The sequence below is a fragment of the Salarias fasciatus genome, chromosome 5 (genome assembly GCF_902148845.1).
Source record: "Salarias fasciatus chromosome 5, fSalaFa1.1, whole genome shotgun sequence".
Lineage (NCBI taxonomy): Eukaryota > Metazoa > Chordata > Actinopteri > Blenniiformes > Blenniidae > Salarias > Salarias fasciatus.
Window position 1 is genome coordinate 26955863 of NC_043749.1, and position 21982 is coordinate 26977844.

The window sequence follows — 21982 nt, forward strand, 5'->3', positions numbered from 1 at the left end:
AGGTATAGTGGACGATTTTCTCAAAGGTCGAAGCCAAACGTCTGTTACTCGCTTTTTGAAAAACGCGGACGCACCAGACCATCCTATCATGCTCTGTCAATTGTTGCAAGCATTTCTCCAGCGTGATTGACATGTTGGAGGACCAATAGTTGAGATTCGCATCACGCAATTCATCGTCTAAAAATATCGTCCACTATACCTTGAAGTGATGAAAAAATAACAACTGAAACTTCTGTTTTTTCACCTTTTCACACAGCATTAAAGATAAACCAACTAAGTGTCTCTGACACTAAATAAAAGGCAGATGTTGGTTCAACACTGTCGCCAAATTCTGCAATTACAGCTATTCCGTCTTTTAAGATCTCTACACACATTCACCATATTTATCGCTGTGAATGAGCTCAAGCTGCCTTGTTCTACAGTGGAGGAGAAGGAGAAACAAAACACTTCAAAATATTTCCCCATGGTTAAAATCTCATGAAGCAAATCAGCAAAGATGCAACAGAACAAACAGTCAGAGTCATGGAGGACATGAGACGACACCAGGACATGTCACACGGGGCCAGGACACACCATGCTGGGTCATGCTGCTCTGGGAGATTTATTTAGTGATTTTCCTCTTTTTTTTTTCCTTTTTTTTTCTTCTTTTTGTCTTGTTTTTATTATGTTATTCACTTGCGCTCCTGTCAGGAGTATGGTAAATGGGACAGTCAAGCAGCAAGAGTCACAGTTCATCAACATCATCATCATCATCACCATCATCATCATCATCACCGTCACCACCATTGTTATCACCATCGTCCTCTTCGTGGTATCATAATAATAATAATAATAATCATCATTTTCATTATAATTTAACTTTTTTTTTTTTTTTTCCTCAAGCTAGAAAATAATTTACATCACATCGTTTTTACTGACTTTTGAGACCACAAACATTCCAGCAACACACTCTAGGAATAAGGGTGGGTAACAATCAGAAAAGCATGACTTTTTGCATAGTATTAAATGAACAAAGACATTGAGTTCTTTATTTACAGTTATTGTATAGATAAAAAAAATATCATAAAAACAAGATGAACACTTAAATCACTTACCCATAAATGGCTAAGTATGCCAGAAAGTTATCTGTTGGCATTTCTCTTTTTCTTTGTTCCACAAACTGCATGCTGCTAAATACAGTACATCGAGGCAGGTGAGATTATATTGCAAGAAGTATCACTGATATCATCATCATCGTCATCGTCATCATCATCATCGTCATCGTCATCATCATCAACATAATTATTAGTTCTTACAGCACGAGTTATGATTCGGATGTTTTTGGACAGGAGCAGTGATTGGCTGCGTCGGCAGTATGACTCGCAGTGTTGCATGATGGGACATGTAATCAGGTCCAGTCCACATTGGGAGTCTCCATCATCCTGGCTGGACTCATTGCTGTTTTATTTACAGGAATCGGTTGTTTCTTTGCATCCTCTTTAAAGCTGAATGTCCTCCCGAATGGAAAAGTGTTGCGTTGAATGTTGGCTTAAGTCTTTTCTTGTATTGAAAATGCTGTTATGTTTTTGTATTTTTTTTAAAGTTTTTTTTTTTGTTTATTGTTTTATTTTTTTTAATACAGACAGATAAACAAACTGTCAAGTTTAAAACATCAGAAAGGAAACAAACTAAATCAACAGCCTTCTAAGCAGAATATCAGAATCCAGACTATTTGTTTTTCAACTTAAATGAGACAGATTTTTATTTCAAATGGTCCATGTTACGTTTTCAACACGCCTGAGCTGACTGGTAAAGCTTGTGCTCCCTCTCCAGATGGACAGAAAGGCTGGGAAATGACAGAGGAGGAGAAGATTAAAAGAAGAAGAAAGAAAGATAAAAAAAGAATAAAACTGCTCAGATAAATGATTGTATATACTACAGTAGTGTATTTGATTCTTTTAAGTAGAAAAAATTGTGTTTTCTTTTGACTTCAAGTTGCATAATGAGCCTATAACATCATGCTTCCCAATGACTTCGGTTAGTAGTAGAAATAACAATAGTTCAGGCTTAGTTAGGTGGCCTCGTCCTTCTGAGTGCAATAACAGTGGGTAAATGTGCCTTCTGTCGCTAACGTCTCTCCGCTAATGTCTGATTGGTCAAAGCACAATAAATAGTTTACAACTAGTGAGTACAGCTGAGATGCGAGAGTACTGTATATTCTGTGACGGCAGGAAGACAAGCTTGGTTAAAACACACAAAAGCACATCTAGAATTACACCACAGAAGTTTTCATTCATAACCAGATAGTGCAGAAAATCTTTTTTTTTTTTTCATATATATATGTATATAGAAAAAGAGTCAAAGCAACATTCCATTTTTGTTGTAATTTAGGGTTTTTTTTGTTAATTTTTCCTTTTTTTGAGATGTTAAAAACGCTTCGCGAGGCTGCGCATGTGTCCCTCCGTTGAGAGGAAAAGAAACCAATAAAAACAAATGAAAACCGAATGAAACACAATGGAAACAAAAAACAAGTGTTTGTTGTGCATTATGAGTAAGCCGAATAGAACTTTGCAGATTGCTAATTATGACTGAGTTGCAGTTTTATGATGCTCACACTTTTTTTTTTTTTCAAAACATCAAATCCTTTGAAGAAGCAGGTTTATCTAGAAGACAGATCACTATAAAGGTCCTGATATCAGCCTTTGACTCGAGCCCTGACCCCAGGCCAGCGCTGAAGCACAGAAAAGAACATAAAACATAAATTCAAAAGAAAAGAGAGAAGTCATGGGGAAAAAAAAACAAAAGAATTAAATATCCCCCTCTGTCACAAAAAGGAGGCCTTCGTTTAGAAAAGGCAAGCCACTCCAACTTGATTCCAACAATCATACAGAGTAATACTAAGATTCCACATTTACTATGTATCCCGTTATATTTTGGTTTCTTTTTGTTGTTAATCCTCTAAAAGTATCTACATTATTTGACAAGATAGCAGGCAAATTCCAGCACATGGTTTTTCAGTAATAAAACACCAACGCAGCTCTGGTCCATCTGAGCTTCACCTCCAGCGCCTCCCTCGCGTCTCGACCCCCGGAAGTTTATCTCTACAAGGTTGTAAACAAATTACATTCTCTTTAAGACATAAATAAGTCAAAGTAATTTGAGCCATTGAAGCAGGAACAAGGCAACATGCCAACAAACAAAGATAAACTCTCTCTAAATATATTTATATGTATTTATATTTATAGAATATATCCCATAAATGCTATCATCATTATTATTTTGCGTTCCTCTTTTTCTGACAGGTGCAAAACTACTGTGCAAGTTGAGCCCTACCACCTCGGTACACATTTCTGTTTATGGATGAAAGAAATCTTTACAGTTGGGTATATGTTCATGCCACACAGAAGAGGGAACATCGCAGGCCAGGAACTCAGTGAAGCTGTCTTTAAAACATCAGTCCGCTGCAAGGCCCAGCCCATCAGAACCAAAGAACTCCAATAAAATTAAAACCCTTTTAAATAAAACTTGGGAAATGTACATTCATGCAGGAGCAACAATAATAATAACAATAATAATTAGAATCAGAATTAGAATAATAACAATGTTTTTCAATTTAATTTAAACTATCATCAGTATTAACAATGTTATTGTTGAAGAGAAGGGAGTGTAAAGGGGAGACAGAGTCTGTTCGGGTGTGTGATTTTTACTCCTCAGCAGGATCTCCCTCCTCATCGTCCTCCTCCCGGTGCCACGAGAGACACAGTTCATACATATGTGCAGTCAGCCGCACGCTTATACAGTACATGCTAACCAGTACAAGCATATAGTCATACACACCACCACGGCTGCCACCATACACATACAACCACAAAAGCAGGATGGCTGTGTAGGTTTTGTGGCTTTGTTGCGCTTTTTTGATTGTATGTTAGTTTGTATTTCTTTTCACGTTGCCATATTACTTAGATTTTCTCCTTTGTGAACGGAGCAGAGAGCTATAAGGGGGGTTGTTTTCCCACAGGACCTGCCCTGTGTTGGTGATGGAGATGGGGTTTCTTTTTTTTCTTCTTTTTTTGAAGGGGACTTGGGTGGGGAAGGGTGGGGACAGTTACGGGGTCGTCAAGGTGCATGGTTGCAGTTAAAGGTCTGGAGGAGTCGGGCAGGAGGCGGTCCTCGGGACGCTGCGAGGACGCCACACGTCAGAGGGCGGCGAGAACCGAGTTCGGGATCAGCGTTAGAGGCTGGTCTCCAAGCTGTGCAGAGGGCTGGCGGGGCTGGAGGAAGCGGCGGATTTACTGGTGTCGATGGTGAGGTTGATGCCACTGTCGATGGCGTTGTTGTTCTTGTTGGGGGACGACGGCTGGCTGGAGTACTTCCTCCTCTTCCGCGCGGAGTCATCGTCCGTGTCGTCAATGAGGGGGATGTTGGGCGTGGAGTCTTCTATCCTAAACTCGGGGTGTGTCATGAAGTTGTGGATGGATGTTCTGGAGTCTGGTTTTTCCAGGCCTTCATAGAGGGAGCTACGGAATGCATTCACAACTCGGATCTGCCGTGAAAAGCGGGGGGGGGGGAGAAGAAGAAGAAGAAAACAAGCATGAGAGGCGATGCGGCAGACGCAATGGACGGGTTGGAGGGACCCTCGGGATGAGAGAAAAGTTGGAGTTTGGAGAGAGGAGGGAGGGTATCCTCTAGTTTGAGGAGGAGGAGAAGGTGAGGAAGGAGGAAAAGGATGAGGGGAGCAAGAGGCAACTGCAGCCTGTGTTCTGCTTTCACAAGATGTTCACAAGTCACTCAACTTTTGGCGTGCACTAAGGAAAACTGTGAGGAACACAATCGTAAAAGAAACACAACAAAATCATACATTTCCAGAAAAAACAAAGCAACACAAACGCTCGTTGTAAGTATACGCTTTAGTCCAATGTGCTGTATACCTAGAAACAAGCCACGTTAATAAATGGAATGCTCAAAGGAAAAAATTAAAGGAGAATATCACATGCAAGTTTGAAGAAATCTGGTGGACGAGGTCAGTAAAAAGGAAGGAGGTTAGATCTGAGAGATCCAATCGGGTGGTTTAAAAAACTTCTGGAGGTACCAGAACACTGTCTGGGACAGTATCCACACAGACTCTGACTGGGACACGGAAACACACAGACAGAGCACAGGGTGGGTAAAGCGTGGCTCCAAACGGGGCGATGGAGAGTCAAGTCTGCATGAGGTGGGCTCAACACAAGCATTACAATGTGAAGAAAGTCACAACAAAACACAACCAGACAAAAACAAATCAAATCAAATCAAAACCCGGTGGCATTTGGACAACAGGCAAACACAGCAAGTTACGATATTATGAACACAGGTAAACACAAACCACATGCAACAAGACAACAGGACGGTGAGGAGTGGACACCGAACGCTGACACACAACTCATGGAGGTGAGGAATAAAATTAGATTTTATTGTCAGGTGTCTGACGGTCGAAGCAGGGTCTCAACTCCATGCATGTCTGAGTAAACACTCAAGTATAAGCCCCAAACACTGGACCTATCTGTGTGCCAATGCCTCGACGTAGTTTCCTTTCAGTCTGACTGAGTTATCTGTGCAGAAACTTTTTATTTCACAGTGAGGGACTGGTGTCAGGACTAAAGGGAAGGAGCACTGCGCCATGTGTTTGTTCCTCAACCACTTTCAGGATGTTTCCTGCTGCTGCTGCTTTCTTTACATGAAGTGAAAGACTGTGTGAAACAGCAGGGCCGTCTCTATAAACCTCAGTGCTCCTTACTTTGTGAAACAAGATGTTAAAGCACCGACTAAAGCATTTCATACACAGTACAGTTCATGTACAAAAAAAACCCTTAATAATTTACCTTTTTTAAAAGGTGGAAAAGTGTACAAGTAAAATGGAGTTTCCTTATTTCAACATTAGGATGCCTCATCATATCGGTTGAGTCATGTTAAGATAATCTCCTTCTACTTTTCACATTTTATATTTTACTATTCTTATATATGCACAATTTTATTTCCAGGAATTTTAGTGTTAGAGCGGTACATATGTTACTTTTTACTCATTCTTGAACAAAAAATATTAGCTTTGCATCGTTTCTACAGCATGTTGGGATTCATAGTTCACACTAATTAACTTTTTTAACTTTTTTTTTCACTAACATTGACCCGTAGAAATAAGGACATCTTTACAATGAATCTTGGCTTTTTAAATATGAGCTTTTCAGTACATATCTCTTCATTTATGTCTGTCTTTATTGTGAAGCCTCTATTAATTATTTGAGTTTTACTTCTTCCTATCCATTTTCAAATGTGTTGAAACTAGTAACAACTTGAAATATACAGATCTATGTGTGTGTGCATGCATGCATGTGTGCATAGCTGTATGTGTGTATCTGTATCTTGCATGTTTTTGACATGTGTGGAATGACTTCATAACAAAACAAATCAAGTGTTTTTGCATTTTATGCATAATGACTTTAGTTTGTGAAGCTGAAAGAACTTCAAAACAAGAAATCTCAACAGTGCATTAAAGCAGTTAAAGACATTAGGAGTCATTATGTACGACGGTTTTATCCAGTATGTGTGCATACTGTGAAGCATACTGTGCTGCTGCTGCAGTCAGTCTGGTGGAGCAGGGTATAAGAACGGCATAAGAAGACAAGACAGATAAAAAATAATAATAAGAGGAGCCTGTCTAGATGAGCGCATGTGACAGGATGTCTGACAAGTAACACTGATGGGGTGTCAGAAAAGGGTGGAAGAGGGGGTTGATTTTTTTTCCTTTTTTTTTTTTATACATTGCCACTGTTGCTGCTGCTGCAGAGCTTCTGTGCCTGTAACTATGGCAACATGACAGTCGACTCCACCATACCAACAGTATGAAGTGACGAGACGGGATGAATTATTGGTATAGCACTATCCTGCCCCCCTCCCTCCAATCCCACTGCACACATCCAGAGCAGTGTTTCATTTGGGTTTCATCAAGCAGGTGAGAGTGTGTGTTTACGTGTGTGTATGTCTGTGTGTGTAAAGTATATATATATAAAGAGAAGATAGAGGCATACACAGACAATATGTAAAATTGTCTCCTTGTCATATTTTTTTTTTGTTTCACCTTTTGGAGAATGGGAGGACTGAAAGTTTCAAGAGCAGCAAAACTTTTGTACGATGTTCTTTCTAAAAGTTTTCAGATAATGTGCCAGTCAGAAAAGACATGAAACTGCAGGTAACGTCTGATCTCAAGTCACTGTCGAACAGAGAGAGAACAAAAAGCATTTCAACTTATACTTGAATGTTCACCCAATCCCTTGTTGAGCTCATTGGAATTAGTTGACGACAATGTCCGTCAGCGTGTAAAAATGAAATGGACGGAGGGGTGGCTGAGGGGTGGGGGATGGTGGATGAGCAGAGGGAGACAAACTCACAACCTGAAATGTCACGCCGTGGGTATCACCCTTAGTCCTGCGCTCCTAGCACTCTGGGGAAACAAACACACATTCACCAATGAGAGGACAGTACACCCAACCATGGGAGGAGATATCAAGATGAATTTGAGATCCAGTATGAACAGCAAAAAGACAGAAAGGAGAGAGAAAATGAAAAAAGCAGAGAGCAAGAAAGAAAAATAAAGACAAATCTTCAGAGGCGCCAACTTGAAATGTCTAATTCATTTCTTAAATGGTTCTCTGGACAAAAATAAGTATTTTTGAGACGGCAGGATGGCGCCCCTGAAGCAAAGAGAGCAGAGAAGCAGACTGACAGAGTTCTGACTCACGGCCAGTAGTGGGAGGAGCAGTAGCAGCAGTAGTGCTTGTAGGAGAGGAAAGGGCATTGGACAAGGACACGTGACTAGGACTAGAAACATTGGTTACATCCTGGGTCTGGCTGGTGGTGGACGATTGGCGTCTCAGAGCCCCCGCCCCCTGAAAGGAGGTGCCACTCTTGAAGGTGTTGACTACTTCAATCTGCGGGAGGAGAGAGCGGGACAGGAGAGGACAAATGGCTGCTCAGAGTGACACAGACCAAATGGCAACACAACTGGCCGGGTGGCTTCGGTGGCAAACGGGGTACAGTGTCTCAGTCATGGTCGGATGGAGGGGTGACAGCTGAAGGCCAGGGTGGAGCATCCCAGCAGCATCCCAGCAAAACCACGACGGGCAGGTTCATCCAAATTACAAAGAAGCACTGACGTGGATCGAAGGATGAAAAAGCCTCGTTGCTATGAACGCTGGATCCCAAACCCCAGCTGACTATCGGGAAAAGGTGGGAAACTCCAGACGGGTCACCAGAGAGAGACTGACAGCTATTTTACAACCATGGATGTTATCGCTGGGAGGAACGAATGCTAACCACTACACCACTGTGTGGCCTAGCAAATAGATTCAAAACAAGCATGCAGAATTTGATCAATTCCTTTGAAGCACTAAAGTGAAACAGTGAAAATAAGGCAATGAACAAATAGATCAGAAAACACGGGAGAATATTGCTGGTGTTACTATTACATGACTAAATGCCCTCAAATCTTCTTCCTTTGGTAATTTGGATGGTCCCACCCTGAAAAGCCAACGCCACTGGAAGACTTTAAAATCTACAATGCAACAATTTAGACCACCTGATGCAGTCACGAGATCTTCAGGGATTAAAAATAGCTGAGCTGAGTTTTCTGAAAACAGAAACTTTTTTTGAGCAGGCTGCATCTGTGCACGAGGCCGTGCAGTGGGATAACTTCACCCGGCACCATCAGTGACACGTAAATGAGATGAAACAGGCAAAACTATCAGGATTATCACAGTGATACCGGTCTGCAGGGGTCACCACAACAATAATTCACAGACTATTTCCTTCTGCATTTGACTCTGAAGTGTGACTGCTGATCTTCTGTAGGTCCAGGCTGACGACTGTCACTGTCCAGCGGGGGAAGAGCTCGTCTTCATGCTCCTAAAGGAGTCGTCTTGAGATAAAATGATTTAAAAGCTCCGGCACATGACATTACCTACATACATAACATCACAGGAAATGTCTCAGAGTAACAAAAACACCATTCCATGAACATGCCAGGCTTTAGGCGTCTGAGTAACCTCCATGCACGCGTTATTTCCTTGTGGATGAAGCAAACAGTGCACGTCCTCACCTGAGTCTGAATGCGATTGAGTCCTCTGAACCAGAGAATCTGCCCTCTCCTCAGCTCCCTCTCTGCGTGGTCGATCTCCTCATTCTCCTCATTAACGTCCTCCTCTGGCAGCTCGTCCTTCTGCGTTAACTGGCCCGCCCGCCGCAGGAAACGCAACCTGCTGTTGGGAATGGTGGCGATCACCTAACCCCGGAGAGGAGACAGAGCAAAGAGTCACACATAAAGGTGACGCTTCTGAAAGTGCTGAGCTGAAACGAGAGCAGCAAAACACACGCAGAGGGGCGAAGCGATCAAAGTACGGAGAAACAGGAGGTGTCGGGTTGTTACCTGTCCCCAAACAAGTTCTCCCAGCCCGAGGAAAACACACCACATCCACTTTTCCAGGTCCAGAGGTTGACAGCTGAATGGTTTTCCTCCAAATTGCACAATCACGATCTGGAACAAACCAAGCACAACACAGGAAGGCAGAAAAAAGATTCAACATTTTAAAATTCAACTCAGTCATTTTGAAACTTTTACCCAGAATCGCCATCTGTTTACCTGTACAGCAAACGTGCCAAAAACAATGGAGCAGAAGATGGGATTCCTGAAGATCCCATCAAACACATTCCTCTCTCCATGGATTTTGCGGGCATTTATCTCATTAAACAGCTGCATCATGACGAAAGTGTTGAAGATGATGGTGTAGTGCTCAGAGGGAGGAGAGTGCAGAGGAGCGTTGCGCCCGCTGTCAATGTCAAAGATTTTTTCACCTAGAAGGAGAAAAAAAAAAAGGAGGCATCAGCATGTTTCCGTTCAGTCTGAACCTGGTTTCTGTCAGTTCATTACTGCACGTACCAGCAAAGAGGAGCGTGAAGATGATAACGAGCTGATAGACTCCGTGTCCGAGGATGTTCTTTGTCATGGTGCTGGAGATAAGAGGCTTATTGCGACCGTATGGCTTCCTTTTTAGCAGAGACTCTGTGGGAGGCTCAGTCGCCAGAGCCAGGGATGCAAAAGTATCCATGATGAGGTTCACCCACAGCATCTGCACGGCTTTCAGGGGAGAGTCCTGCAGACAATAAACAAATGCAGCAATGAAGACCTAATAACACACACATTGCAATGAATTATTCAGCTTCTAAATCCCAAATTAGACAAGATGCCTGTCATAAAACCAGTTTTTTTTTGTTTTGTTTTTTGCATGGGAATGATTTCTGCAGAGAGCAGGCAGTCCTATAAAATGATAGTACAAGCAATCCTCCCGAATCCCTCAGACCTGTGTGATGCAGGCGCCAGTGAAAGCCACGATGACAGCCACAACATTGACAGTGAGCTGGAACTGAAGGAACTTGGAGATGCTGTCGTAGACGTTTCGGCCCCACATGACTGCCTTCACGATGCTGCTGAAGTTGTCGTCAGTCAGAATGATGTCTGACGCCTCCTTGGCCACATCTGTACCGGCAATACCCTGGAAGAGCAGGAGAGAGGCGCCATCAGACAGCCTCTCAGACTGACACACAGCCACTGTGCTTCCAATTTCTTTTCTGACTAATGCAGTTTTCTTCAACCTCCTATGTCGAAAAAAGAAAAAAAATAAATGTCACCGGACAAAACTGAATGTGTGTCAACTCGACTGACAATGATGAGAATAAAGGCCCAGTATATGTGTTATTGGTCTGACGATAGCAGGCTCCTTTACTGAGGGAGGAAGATTCTTCACATATATGATTCTCAGAACTGTGGATTTTCCATTTATTTGAAATTTCACTGTGAGGCAAATTCTACTCAAGTGAGTCTGTTTTCACACACAAGAAGGAGAAAGATGATTCTTTATGGGCTTTGTATTATTTAAATATGGTCACTGTTACGGCTGTTTTCAGTACGGTGCTCCCACAGACTGCCGGAGAGAATCCTCTGATGGAAACAGTGTCACTGCTGCTATGGGCTACAGCCAGAAGACAAAAGGACAGAATGAGGAAAATGGCACAGATGCTCTGCCAAAACTAAAGTTTACAGATTCTGAAGCAGGTACATCATTGGACTTCATCTGTATTCCCCTTAAACTTACTTACCAAGCTTTTTCTGTGCACTTAAATTCTACAACAATTGATTTTTATTTGACTTTTTTGATTCACTTGCTGAACGTATTGGTAGTAGATTGAATAATTTCCTCCTGAAATTATTGAAATATTGTTACTCTGAAGATGTGAAAGTTGAAATAAGATTATCCTTTATGTGTCTCACAGTAGAGAAATTTGCATTGCGACAGTAAGTGGACAATAATAAGAGTAGCAAAAGAATACTAGCAATAATAATCAGTAATAAATAAAGACAAGATAATGACAGCAACACTAATAACACTAAAAATGACACTATTTTACATTGTCACATGCTAGTGTTGGCAGTGAATGGGAATATACCAGATCATGTTATAATTGCACAGAATATAAAGTTCTTACATAATGAAGTAAGTTGCAGCAGCTGCCAGTAAAATTAGCTGTCAAACAAAAGTTTATGAATCTACTCAGCACAGCAGGTAATAAAAATAAAAGAATCCTAAAATCTTGTGAATAAAAAAAAAAAGAGGTTGTAGGAAGAGTAGCTACATCTTAAAAATCCCAGCAGATTTTGAAGCTGCTTCTGAGGAAGTAATAAGATTAGAAAAAGGCTCTCAAAACAAAGCCAATTGTAAAATGACATGATGTGACTGAGAGTGTGAGGAAAACAGCTTTGCAGGAGTGCAGATGTCAAAGTACAGAAGAGAAAGTTAAAGTTGTATCACAGTGAGTAGGAATGTGACAATGTGATTTGGAAACAGAACAGTCAGTACTTTGCATGTTTTTGTTCACTTTTTCAGAAAACCTGAGCTTGTACTGCAGGATGACTGTGTGACTACAGAAAACCACAAGGGGGAGCCCCTTATCAGCACAGCCGGAGGCAGAGTGCCTGAGATAAAACCCTAAATACTGCAGAGGTAAAGAAGACATCTGCAGCTGTTGACAGAGACAAGTCTCACCAGGATGCGGAAGAGCAAGAAAGAGACACAAACAAACAGGGAAGGGCGACACGGAGGCTCACCATGGCAAACCCGACGTCGGCTTTCTTCAGAGCGGGCCCGTCATTGGTCCCGTCTCCCGTCACAGCCACCACCTGCCTCTGGTCGGCCATAGTGCTGTCAATAATACCTGCCAGAGGCGAGGACACATGTGGACACAGGTGAACTGGATGAAGGAACCGGGAGGAGGACGATACTGACTGATCGCCGTATGGAAAACAATCACCAAAAAAATGGCATTTTTAGCAAACATTTAATATAGTAATTACCTTTGACCAGTGTGTGTTTGTCGGTGGGGGACGATCTGGCCAAGACTCGAAGTTTGGGCCAAACCTTGTCAATACGCTCCTGTTCCACCTGCACACACACACACACACACACACACACACACACAGTAAGTAATGGAGGGACCAGTGGTTGCGTTGGGGTGTTTTCCTCTCTGGTTTCGAGTGACAGCTCTCCCCCCTCAGTGTCAGTATCGCCGGCCTCGTGCCTCTCAGTCTGACGGCGGTTGTCGTACCTCTCCTTTCTCGTTGCGGATCCTCCTGTTGAACTCCTTGCCGTCGATGCAGAGGAAGTCCTCCCCGGGGTGGATGATGCCACACTTGATGGCTATAGCCCTGGCTGTGTTGATGTTGTCTCCGGTCACCATGCGCACCGTGATGCCGGCGCGCTGGCACTTCTGAATGGCATCTGGCACCTGAATGACACACAGGCACATGTTCTTCAAATGAAGGAGAGGAAAGAAAACTGACGATCCAACTCTGGTGTGAGACACAGGACTTTGATCTCAGTGCGACATTTGATACCACTGAACAACATTAAGCTTGTTTCAATTTCCAGGATTCACTTTAAGACTCTCACTTTTCTCAATATACACACATCCCATTTGGAAATATTACCACAAAACAATAACTTCCATTGCTATCAAGCTTGTCTCAAAGGCATAAAGGCTGAAACTTTCTGCTCCTGGACTCAGATAGAACAGATAGAACCCTAACACCTTTCAAACGAATTACTTGAACATGTGACAGTATTGCTTTGACCTCCATTGTCACTGTGAAGAATTTGGGAATGATCCTTGAAGAACATATCTGCAGGATCCACTCCTCTCACCTGCATAATGTCAATAATATCAGGAACATGTGGACCTACAGTGATTTTAGAGTTTTGATTTTTTTTTTAGTGTTTTTTTGGAAATCCGTCTAATTATTATTAAGTAAGAAGCAGAATACCAAACCAGGCACTCAATACACCAGTAATACTCATCCTGCTGACACTGTAGACAAAACAGCAAGAAGCTAGGGTTCACAAATTAATTTTCAAAATCATTATCTGCAATAAAAAAAAGGTTTTCTTACTTTTGTTTTTTTTGCTTATTGTCACAACGAATGCAAAAGTCATGAGTGCTAAATATTCTGGTCTTACCAACCAATTAAACGGACATTTTCCTGCCTTGATTCCACAACACTTGTCGTTCCACTTACATATAAACGTTATGGTTTATTAAAAACTTTGGTAGTTTAATACATCCAAATAACAGAGATTAAGCTTTTATTCATTTAGATTTTTGGACCCTAATTAAAATATTCACTTGTTTTTGTTCTGACTGTGGGTGTCACCAAGTCCTGAGGGAATAATGAGCTGTTAGTCTGTGTTTTAGATGCTTCTTGTAATGTTATATGCACAATAAAAACATCTCAGAAATGCTTCATTTCCCATTACAAGTAGCACATGCAGAAAAAGCATATATACGTGAACCAAAAATATCCAGCGATATCTTTCTTTCTTTTTTTTGGTGTTCTTGTTTTAAGAAGCTTTATAATAAGGTGTTTGTGTGAAGGTTCTTGTCTCGCAGGCACTAATCAAGTAGATTAGCTCAGAGACATTAGCATATGAAAATGGATCTGAGGTAGAAACAGAAACGCAAAGAAGAGCATTAATTCAGAAACGTGTCTTCTTCCTGACAAAGGTCGGTGTGGGCGAGCGCCGCTCTTCAAGCCCACACACAGACAAACGTGCGCGCATGTCGTAAGTGCAACTCCATATCAATATATACATATATGTAGGCCTGCAACTCTTCCTGTGCCACTCACTCTCACATTACACTTCCACTCCCCGCTCCGAGAGCCTTAGGCCTGCTCTCATAAACACATACATGCACACACAAGCACACATAAAATGGAAAACCAAATAAATCCATCACTGCGACGTGGGACTGTACTGTGCGCTCAGTGGGGCTGCACATGCATGCAAACAGGAATTAACTCATTATTAAACATAACAAACACATTACAAGAACAATCTATATTGTGAAGAAGCGGAGCCATTCGAGGAGCTGGAGGTCAAACACACAAAAACACATTTATTCTCATTACATTAGGACTAATTAACATCATACTCGATACTGAAACCTGAATAACTTTAACTCATGAAGACCATCGAAGAGCAGCAATCATTACTCATAAAATATAAACATGAAATTAAATAATATAACCTTATTGTCCATGAATTACGTTCTCTGTTTATAACGTCATGAAGAACCAGCAATTGATAAGCCTACTAATGTTGACAATTGGGTGAATATTGAAGGTGTTGATACACTCAGGATGCTGGTGAGACTGGAGGAGGAGACCTTTCCTCCAGTCTCCACGTGTTCAAAAAATTCAGCTCCCCTGAATGATAATTAAAGCTAATTCAGCAGCTGACTGGACAAAGCAAATCAAATGAATGTATTTTATAAGTAAAGCTCACACGATTTAATGTAAACTCAAGCAAACGGGTCATATTTTCAGCTTTCTGGGTTTTCAAGATGAAAACTGTCAGCAGCTGATTCATAGGGATTAAAGCACATTGAGTAATAAGTGATGAAGTCTCTGAAAACAATGCATAAATAATATTTACTATGGTCTGGCCTTCATGTTTTTATCCAACCATTTTGTTTAATCCAGTACTTCTTACACACTTAGACATTTAGGTATAATCCCTTCTTTTTCACTCTGCTTTTAATCCTTCTTTAGCAGCTGCATCAAACTCAACCAGACGTGACTTTCTGCTCGTATTTTTAGCTGTAAATTATCATTATCATCATCCAGATTTTGGATGATTCTCCGCCTCTCCTGTCATCCAGGGATTTTTCATTTTTTGTTTGTAACTCATTGGTTTCGTTCCCTCTTGCTTAGTTGGCTGAAAGCGGAGGTGAAGAGAAGAGTGGAGGCTTATTAAAAATACAATTTGTCCTGACCGAGTGAGAGGGTGAGAGGCCAGTAGGTGAGACTGAAAAACAAGCCTCTCGTGTGGCTCTGGTTACACTCTCGTTTTCCTCCATTTCTCTCCTTACCTGTCGTCCTCCTCCTGCGTTCCCCCCGCCCCCCCAACATGAATCTGATTCTGAATCCGCCCATCTTTCTCAGCGACCGTCTCACTTTTATTCCTCTCCTCTCCTCCCCCAGCCCCTCCTCTCTTCACTCTCTCCTCTCCGGGAGGGGGGGGGGGGGGGGGGGGGGGGGGGGCGACCCTACAGTGCAGCCACTTATTAAAAGAACATTGTTTTCTGGGGGAAGAAATTACAGACTGATAAACAAACCAAAAACATGTTTACCACACTGTGCGACCTTTTTAGTAGAGGGGAAAGTCATCTAATTTCCAATATTAGCCATTTTGAGCAGGAGGAGTGGAAAGATGCTGCAGGAGTGCAGCAGCGTTATGTGTTCAGCGTTCCTGCATTGATGCTGGAAAATGTTAAATGCTAAGTGATTTCTGGGTGGAAAAAAGATTATTTGTACAAAGCTTCAGCATTTCTAACATCTGCTTCTACAGAAATACAGTCTACTGGGTGCTAACATGCAGTACTTGGCGATTTACCTGTGTATCAGTCACACTTTTGGGGGTTTGAACTTGAATGTTTTGTGAAATATTTGGTCAACCCATTAAAACATCTTACATATCATTGCCAACAGGATTTTTTTTTTCTCGATAACTTGTCAATTGTCTTGTGTTGACTTTCCCCTGCGAGGGCTTCACATGCTTACATAACTGTACTTCAGACAGAAGAGAAAGAGAGAGGAAGAAAAAAAATAAAAGAGAGAGCAGCCACTGAGAGGTGAGTGTGAAACCTCACAACACAGAGAGGGGTGGAAAGCAGAAAACACGGCGGGCAATGGTTGAATGAGAGACGTTGTCGGAGACTGGGAAAAAAAAAAGGATAAAAGGAAGAAGCTGAATAATGCAGCAGTCAGTCAGCTTCCTGCTCCTCTCCACCTGCAGAGCTGTCATGTAAGGTCAGCTTTCTTACTGTATACAGATATGCTTTCTTCCAATTATACCTCTCTCCCTGGATCCCTCTGAAATTCAACATTAAAGATCCGTACGACACCTCCGCATTACCTTTGATTGTTATTTTTCCGTCTTTACAGAGATAAATATGGAAAAATAAAAATTAAAATCCTTCATTCAAGTTAAATGTTAAATATTAAATGTTCACATGCATGGTTGATATTTAAAACCAAGGATTATTGAAAAGATTTATTTATTTAGGGGGGAATTGAACTTTATATTATGCACACAAAAATAGTGAAATTTGTAATTGAGGATTTTATTTTCTAATCTTTCTGATAAATAAATCATAAACCACTGGAAACACTAAGGAAATTATGTACATTTTTAAATAAATCTGTGAGGAATGAGCATTTGTGGGATGAATAGAAATGTACATGGGTTGTCCCCATGAGGAATCAGATTTCTCACTGAATTCTGAAGATACGAGACATTTGGGCAAATAATCACTTCATTCATTTAGCTAAATGAAACCACACAGTGCTATTTTCAACAGAAACAAACAAGCTTTCTAAAACTACTAATGTCTGTTTAAGTATTTTTTTAATGTGCCAGGTTTTCTTCTGTTTTGTACAATTTCTTTTCGTTATTAATTTTTCCATAATCATGTCAGCTATTGCTTTGGCGGAAATGCAAAAGATGGCGCTGGTAAGCTGAGCGTGGTCGGAGTGTCGCCTGCTTTCCAGGGAGAGTAAGAGTCTGTTCGGAGGATCAGTGGCAGGTGACGTGAGACATGCAGGCGGAGAGAGGAGTCAAATCGTGTTTGCTTCAGTACTTGAAAACCTTTGGAGACACCACTGGTATTTGATTTGTTTGATCGTTAGAAAGTTTGTGGTAAAAGCAGGTAAGGCCCGAGATTCAGGTCACATTTACACATCGCTGAGTTTTAACCAAAACTGGATTCATTGAGCAAGTGAAGAAGGCATTGTCACATGTTTCCCCGATACAAAGAAATAACTGCAATGTAATATAAATGTTGTAAAACTGATTCAAGACAGTGTTTTAATTCAAATGTTCCAAACACAACACAATGTGCTGCATTGAGACCAGCACAGGAAAAGTGAGAGGTGCAGCATGTCAGAAAAACAAACCAGCTGGCTAATGATTAGTGAACTGTGCATTTCATATAAATCAATAAGCATTTAGTGAAGCTATCAGCAAAGCAACCAATCACATGTGCACTGGAACGTCGAGTCCTTCGAACGACAGCCGATCCATTTCCCTCGGCTGAACTGTGCAGCCTGTCAGCGTCTCGTTCTGTGACACCTTCTTACTACTTTGCTCACTTTTCTTTACCACAGTTTTGTTTACAACAGATGTGCCGGTGTCACATTCAAAGCAGGGTAAGCAAGAAGCCACGGCAAGACAGAAGGCTTAAGTCTCAATGATGAAATAAATGTTCATTCCTCACTCCTGTCTCCATCAAATAAACAAAATCTGGATGTTTGAGAGGAAAATATTGATGAATTTATCTAAATGTAAAGGTGCTTAATAGCAGGTATCAAGAAAATTGTAAAATCATCTTTTTGAGAGGTAAATGAACTTTACTTATATAACATCATTGTGTTTTACATAATCAGCAACATTCACTTCTTCACTCACACAGAAACCAACAGTGACTGATGCAGATCAGGTTTCAAACACCACTGGGAGTGACCGCGGCACACTTCGACCGAGCCAGAGCTTCAGCAGGCATCAAACTGTCAACTTATGGATTACAAATCAGGCAAAATCCAAACGAGCTCAGAGAACTCCTCCAGAGGACACTTGGCCAAGATCCATCCGCACAAGGTTCATCGAATTACCGAACAGTTTAAATGTTTAACTCGATCGTTTAATTGACTCGACTTCATCTGTAAATCACATGAATTATGTGAAACACAGATAATAAATATAAAGGTGTTATTCCCAAAATGATTTTAGATAAGAATAAACCCATAGCTGTGGTTAGATGGGCCATAAGTAATCCAATTAAGCACTTAACCGAGGCCATGTAAACACTTCTGTTTAATTAGATCGGCCCTATCTGTTGAAAATTACGATGGAATCAGGGAAGGTGGCGTAACCCCGTTTATGATACAATCAGAGTTCATGTAAAAACCCCACTGGGTTGTTTTACACCACATGAAGCTTCACGCATGGTATGCTGGGAAAATGTTCAAAGCACGGCCGGTCAATGCAGGAGACAATGCAAAAGAAGAGAAACACAACTTTTGGTGGTGAAGCTAACAAATCCATTTTCATTATTGGTGGACTTGAATGTGATGGACTGAATTTGCACTTGTCACTGTGTCTCCAACAGCCAATGTCAGTGAAAAGCATTTTGGTATTGACCCACTGCAGCAGAAGATGTTCTTGGTTCAGTCAGTCTGATTACTATAATCAGTGCCCATGTAAACTGGGCAATCTGATTTGTCAAGCAGAAGAAATTCAGTGTCATCAACATAAAAGTGACCGAACAGTCAGCCGATATCTGATGAAGGCATTTTCAATTTTGATTGGAATGAACAGAAATGACCCACAATTTGTGGTCAAACGAGTGAAGTCTCTGAATAGAGACGTCTCTTAATTAAATCTTGGCAGTCAGCAGCAGGACAACATGTCAAGTGCACCAATTTCCACTTTACAGGTTAAGAAAAACAAAACTTGTTTGGCAATCTATCAAGAATTGAAGATCTTTTTAAAAAAAGATTCAAGGACAAATTAGACGGTATTGTGTGCAGATATAACTAATGAAGGAACTCAATAACATCTTACAACTTATTCAAAGCAACAAAATTTGGCTGGAGTTGAAGAAATGAAACAATTTTCCTCAACTTGATGAATATCCTAAATCTTTCTGCGTAGAGATTCTGCTTCAAAGTGATATCGAAGCCAGGCAGATACAGCTTTAGCCCATCATGGCCTCCTCTCAGAGGAAATAAGCAAAATATCTGACGTGGTCCTACCTCTGGCCTGACTGGGTCCTCTATCCCGACCACGCAGATGGCCACGAGGTCGTTGAGGATGTTGTTCTCATCGTCCCAGTTGGGTTCGGGATCGCTGGGAAAATCACGGTACGCCACACAGATGGTCCTCAGGCCGTCGCACGCCATGGGCTCGATCACCTTTTTCACCATCTCATCCTTGTCTCGCGGACGGAAAACCCGGGGCTCGCCCACCTCGCTCAGGATATGGTTGCATCTGCAGAAGAGACGAGTCGCAGCAGGAGTTACTGTGAAGAGTGTCACTCTTATCATTACAGGAAAACAGTGTCTGAAGTCAAACCCTTCAGCCAGGCAATGTTTTAATGTTAAATCATTATTACAAGATGTAATTTGGCAACTGAAATCATAATTTTGCGAGAGTACAACAGACATTTTCCACGTAATGTGACTGACGTTGTAAGCTTCTTAATATAATGTAGTAATAAGAAGCAGAGGATAGACAGAGCTAAGGCTCCTGCCAAGGAAAAGGAAGATTAAAAACTGGAAATGCATTGGTCTGAAAGCGTCAGATATACAGAAAGAACGGCCCGTGGGTCAAACGAGCAGGAAATGCAGCGGCTTCATCTTTAGGAAGAGCATCAACAAGCTGGCTGTGAATGTTTACACAAATTGCGATTTATTTACATTTCCGTCGAAGGCCGTATGGCGGAACGACGCAGAACACCCACGAAAACCAACCTTAATGAGCGTTCCTTTTCTCAGCTGCTTCTTTGGAGGTTAAAATTGAACTTTGCATGCCCGCGTGTGTTGAGAAAAAAGAAAATTTGACCTACAGAGTTTGTGGATATGATCTCTTATCTACTGATCACATCATGGAGAAAAAAACAAAAGCAAAAAATAAATAAATAAATAAATAAATAAATAAACATGTGGTTAAGGGTAGCAGCATTTTCACCAAAATAATTGGAATCATTAGTTGGCAGTCCTCCTTAAGAAAATAAAATGGCTCCTTTGCTCGCTGTTACGGTGGCACCGAAGTCCAGTGGTATTATACATATCAGGCTAATGATGGATGGAAAAGAAATAAATGCAAATGCTCCACACCCCCAAACCGGAGGGGGATGAGCAGGTCGAACAACGAGGAAGCCAAGAAAAAAGGCTGTAAACATGGAGGAAGTTTGGCTTGTGCTGTTTTTGATTTTGTTTATTTAAAGCGTAGCGGCAAGGCGGATCTAAAACACCAGGAAATCTGAAGTCGCTCAAATGATCACAACACAACGGCAATAAATGCAGAAAAACAAGTCCTGGTCTATATTAGAGCTTAGGTAGCCCTTAAGAAGTTTTACTTGCTCTGATTTGAAATTTCAAGCATCAATTTCTTCCTCCTGTTACTCGATATTTGTCATCACGCGAGCCATACAGGCAGTGTTAATGACATGTTATTTATCACACTACCGCACTAATGCAACAGACTCACAGCGTGAGTGAGAAACAACGTGCCGAGCGTGAGGAATATCAATCACTGAGCTGGACTTTGATGCTTGCTGTTTACATTCAACCTGTGACATTTAAAACTTAATAATAATGCTGCCAAACAATAAAACCCAGCCAACGGGAAAGGCCGTTCGCCCCTTGGCTTTACATTTACCCACAAGCTGACAGGCTGATTTTCTGTTTGTGTCTAAATGCTGGAATTTTCTGGTTCAGGTCTGTTATTTCTGCATGGGCAGGAGATTGCTGGAAGTCCTGTTATTTCATGAATTCTGTTTGAATACTCGCCGACTACATGGTATTTTGCAGTCTCTTTCTCCTCAGGCCTTCACTTTGATTATTGCACTGAGGCTGTAACAAGCTGGTCTTCTGATTTATGTTCAATAATCTTCATCTTCTTCATGTGTTTGATCAGTCAAACAGTCTCAACTCCTGCTTTAAACTCTTATTGTATGATTTCTTTTATGCCTTTGGATAGTTTTGGTGTTTCACCCTCTTCCTCTCCACCCTCCCAACGGTATTTCCTAAATTTATCGCTATTGTGACTTCGACATATATACAGTATACTTCTCACCAAAGATTGACTTAACTGGGAAAATCATGCTCTGCAAGTTCAAGAGAGAATTTCTAATGTGCTATTCATCATCAACAATTCTCAAAAATTGAGTGATTAACTAATTTAGAAATTTTAACGGGCTTGCCAGGCATGGTTATTTTAAACCTGGTTAGCATCAATGCTCACCGCTGGAGCGATAAAGTCAAAAGCATTTCATTTGGTTGTGCCTGAATGAATATATTTATGAAGGTCTCCCAAAAGATCTGTACTTACTGATATTATTTTTATATATTTTGGAACGGTTAATGTGGATATCTGAACATAAAATACAAGTTGGAACATTTGGATTTCTTTGATGTGCAGAGCAGAAATCACCACCAAAAAAAAAGCCACAAAACTCTTCACTCGTGGGCTTTTTCTGTGTGAGTCTGACCTCTGTGACCTTGAGTGAACAGCTGTCAGATTTCCTCGCGGCTCCCCTCACGTTCTGCATTCATAAAAAGCAGGTCACAGCGACCTTCGCCTTCGGC

At 41.3% G+C, this 21982-nt stretch overlaps 1 protein-coding gene across 8 annotated transcripts in view; it reads right to left on the reverse strand.

Moving 5' to 3' along the window:
• Positions 1-3897: 3897 nt before the first annotated feature.
• LOC115388930 (plasma membrane calcium-transporting ATPase 2) overlaps positions 3898-21982 on the reverse strand; it is a 98886-nt gene continuing 80801 nt past the window's right edge. For 5 of the 8 annotated variants that reach the window (XM_030092251.1, XM_030092249.1, XM_030092247.1 and 2 more), the window contains 10 exons: positions 19427-19661; positions 12664-12843; positions 12413-12500; positions 12167-12273; positions 10365-10556; positions 9944-10157; positions 9647-9858; positions 9434-9541; positions 9107-9289; positions 3898-4522 (listed from right to left, as the gene is read on the reverse strand). In XM_030092251.1, the coding sequence (XP_029948111.1) occupies positions 4211-4522; positions 9107-9289; positions 9434-9541; positions 9647-9858; positions 9944-10157; positions 10365-10556; positions 12167-12273; positions 12413-12500; positions 12664-12843; positions 19427-19661 (1831 nt within the window). In that variant the 3' untranslated portion in view covers positions 3898-4210. Of the gene's footprint in view, positions 4523-7403; positions 7454-7750; positions 7941-9106; positions 9290-9433; positions 9542-9646; positions 9859-9943; positions 10158-10364; positions 10557-12166; positions 12274-12412; positions 12501-12663; positions 12844-19426; positions 19662-21982 lie in introns of all 8 variants that reach the window. The other 3 variants (XM_030092252.1, XM_030092248.1, XM_030092253.1) reach the window with 2 other exon arrangements.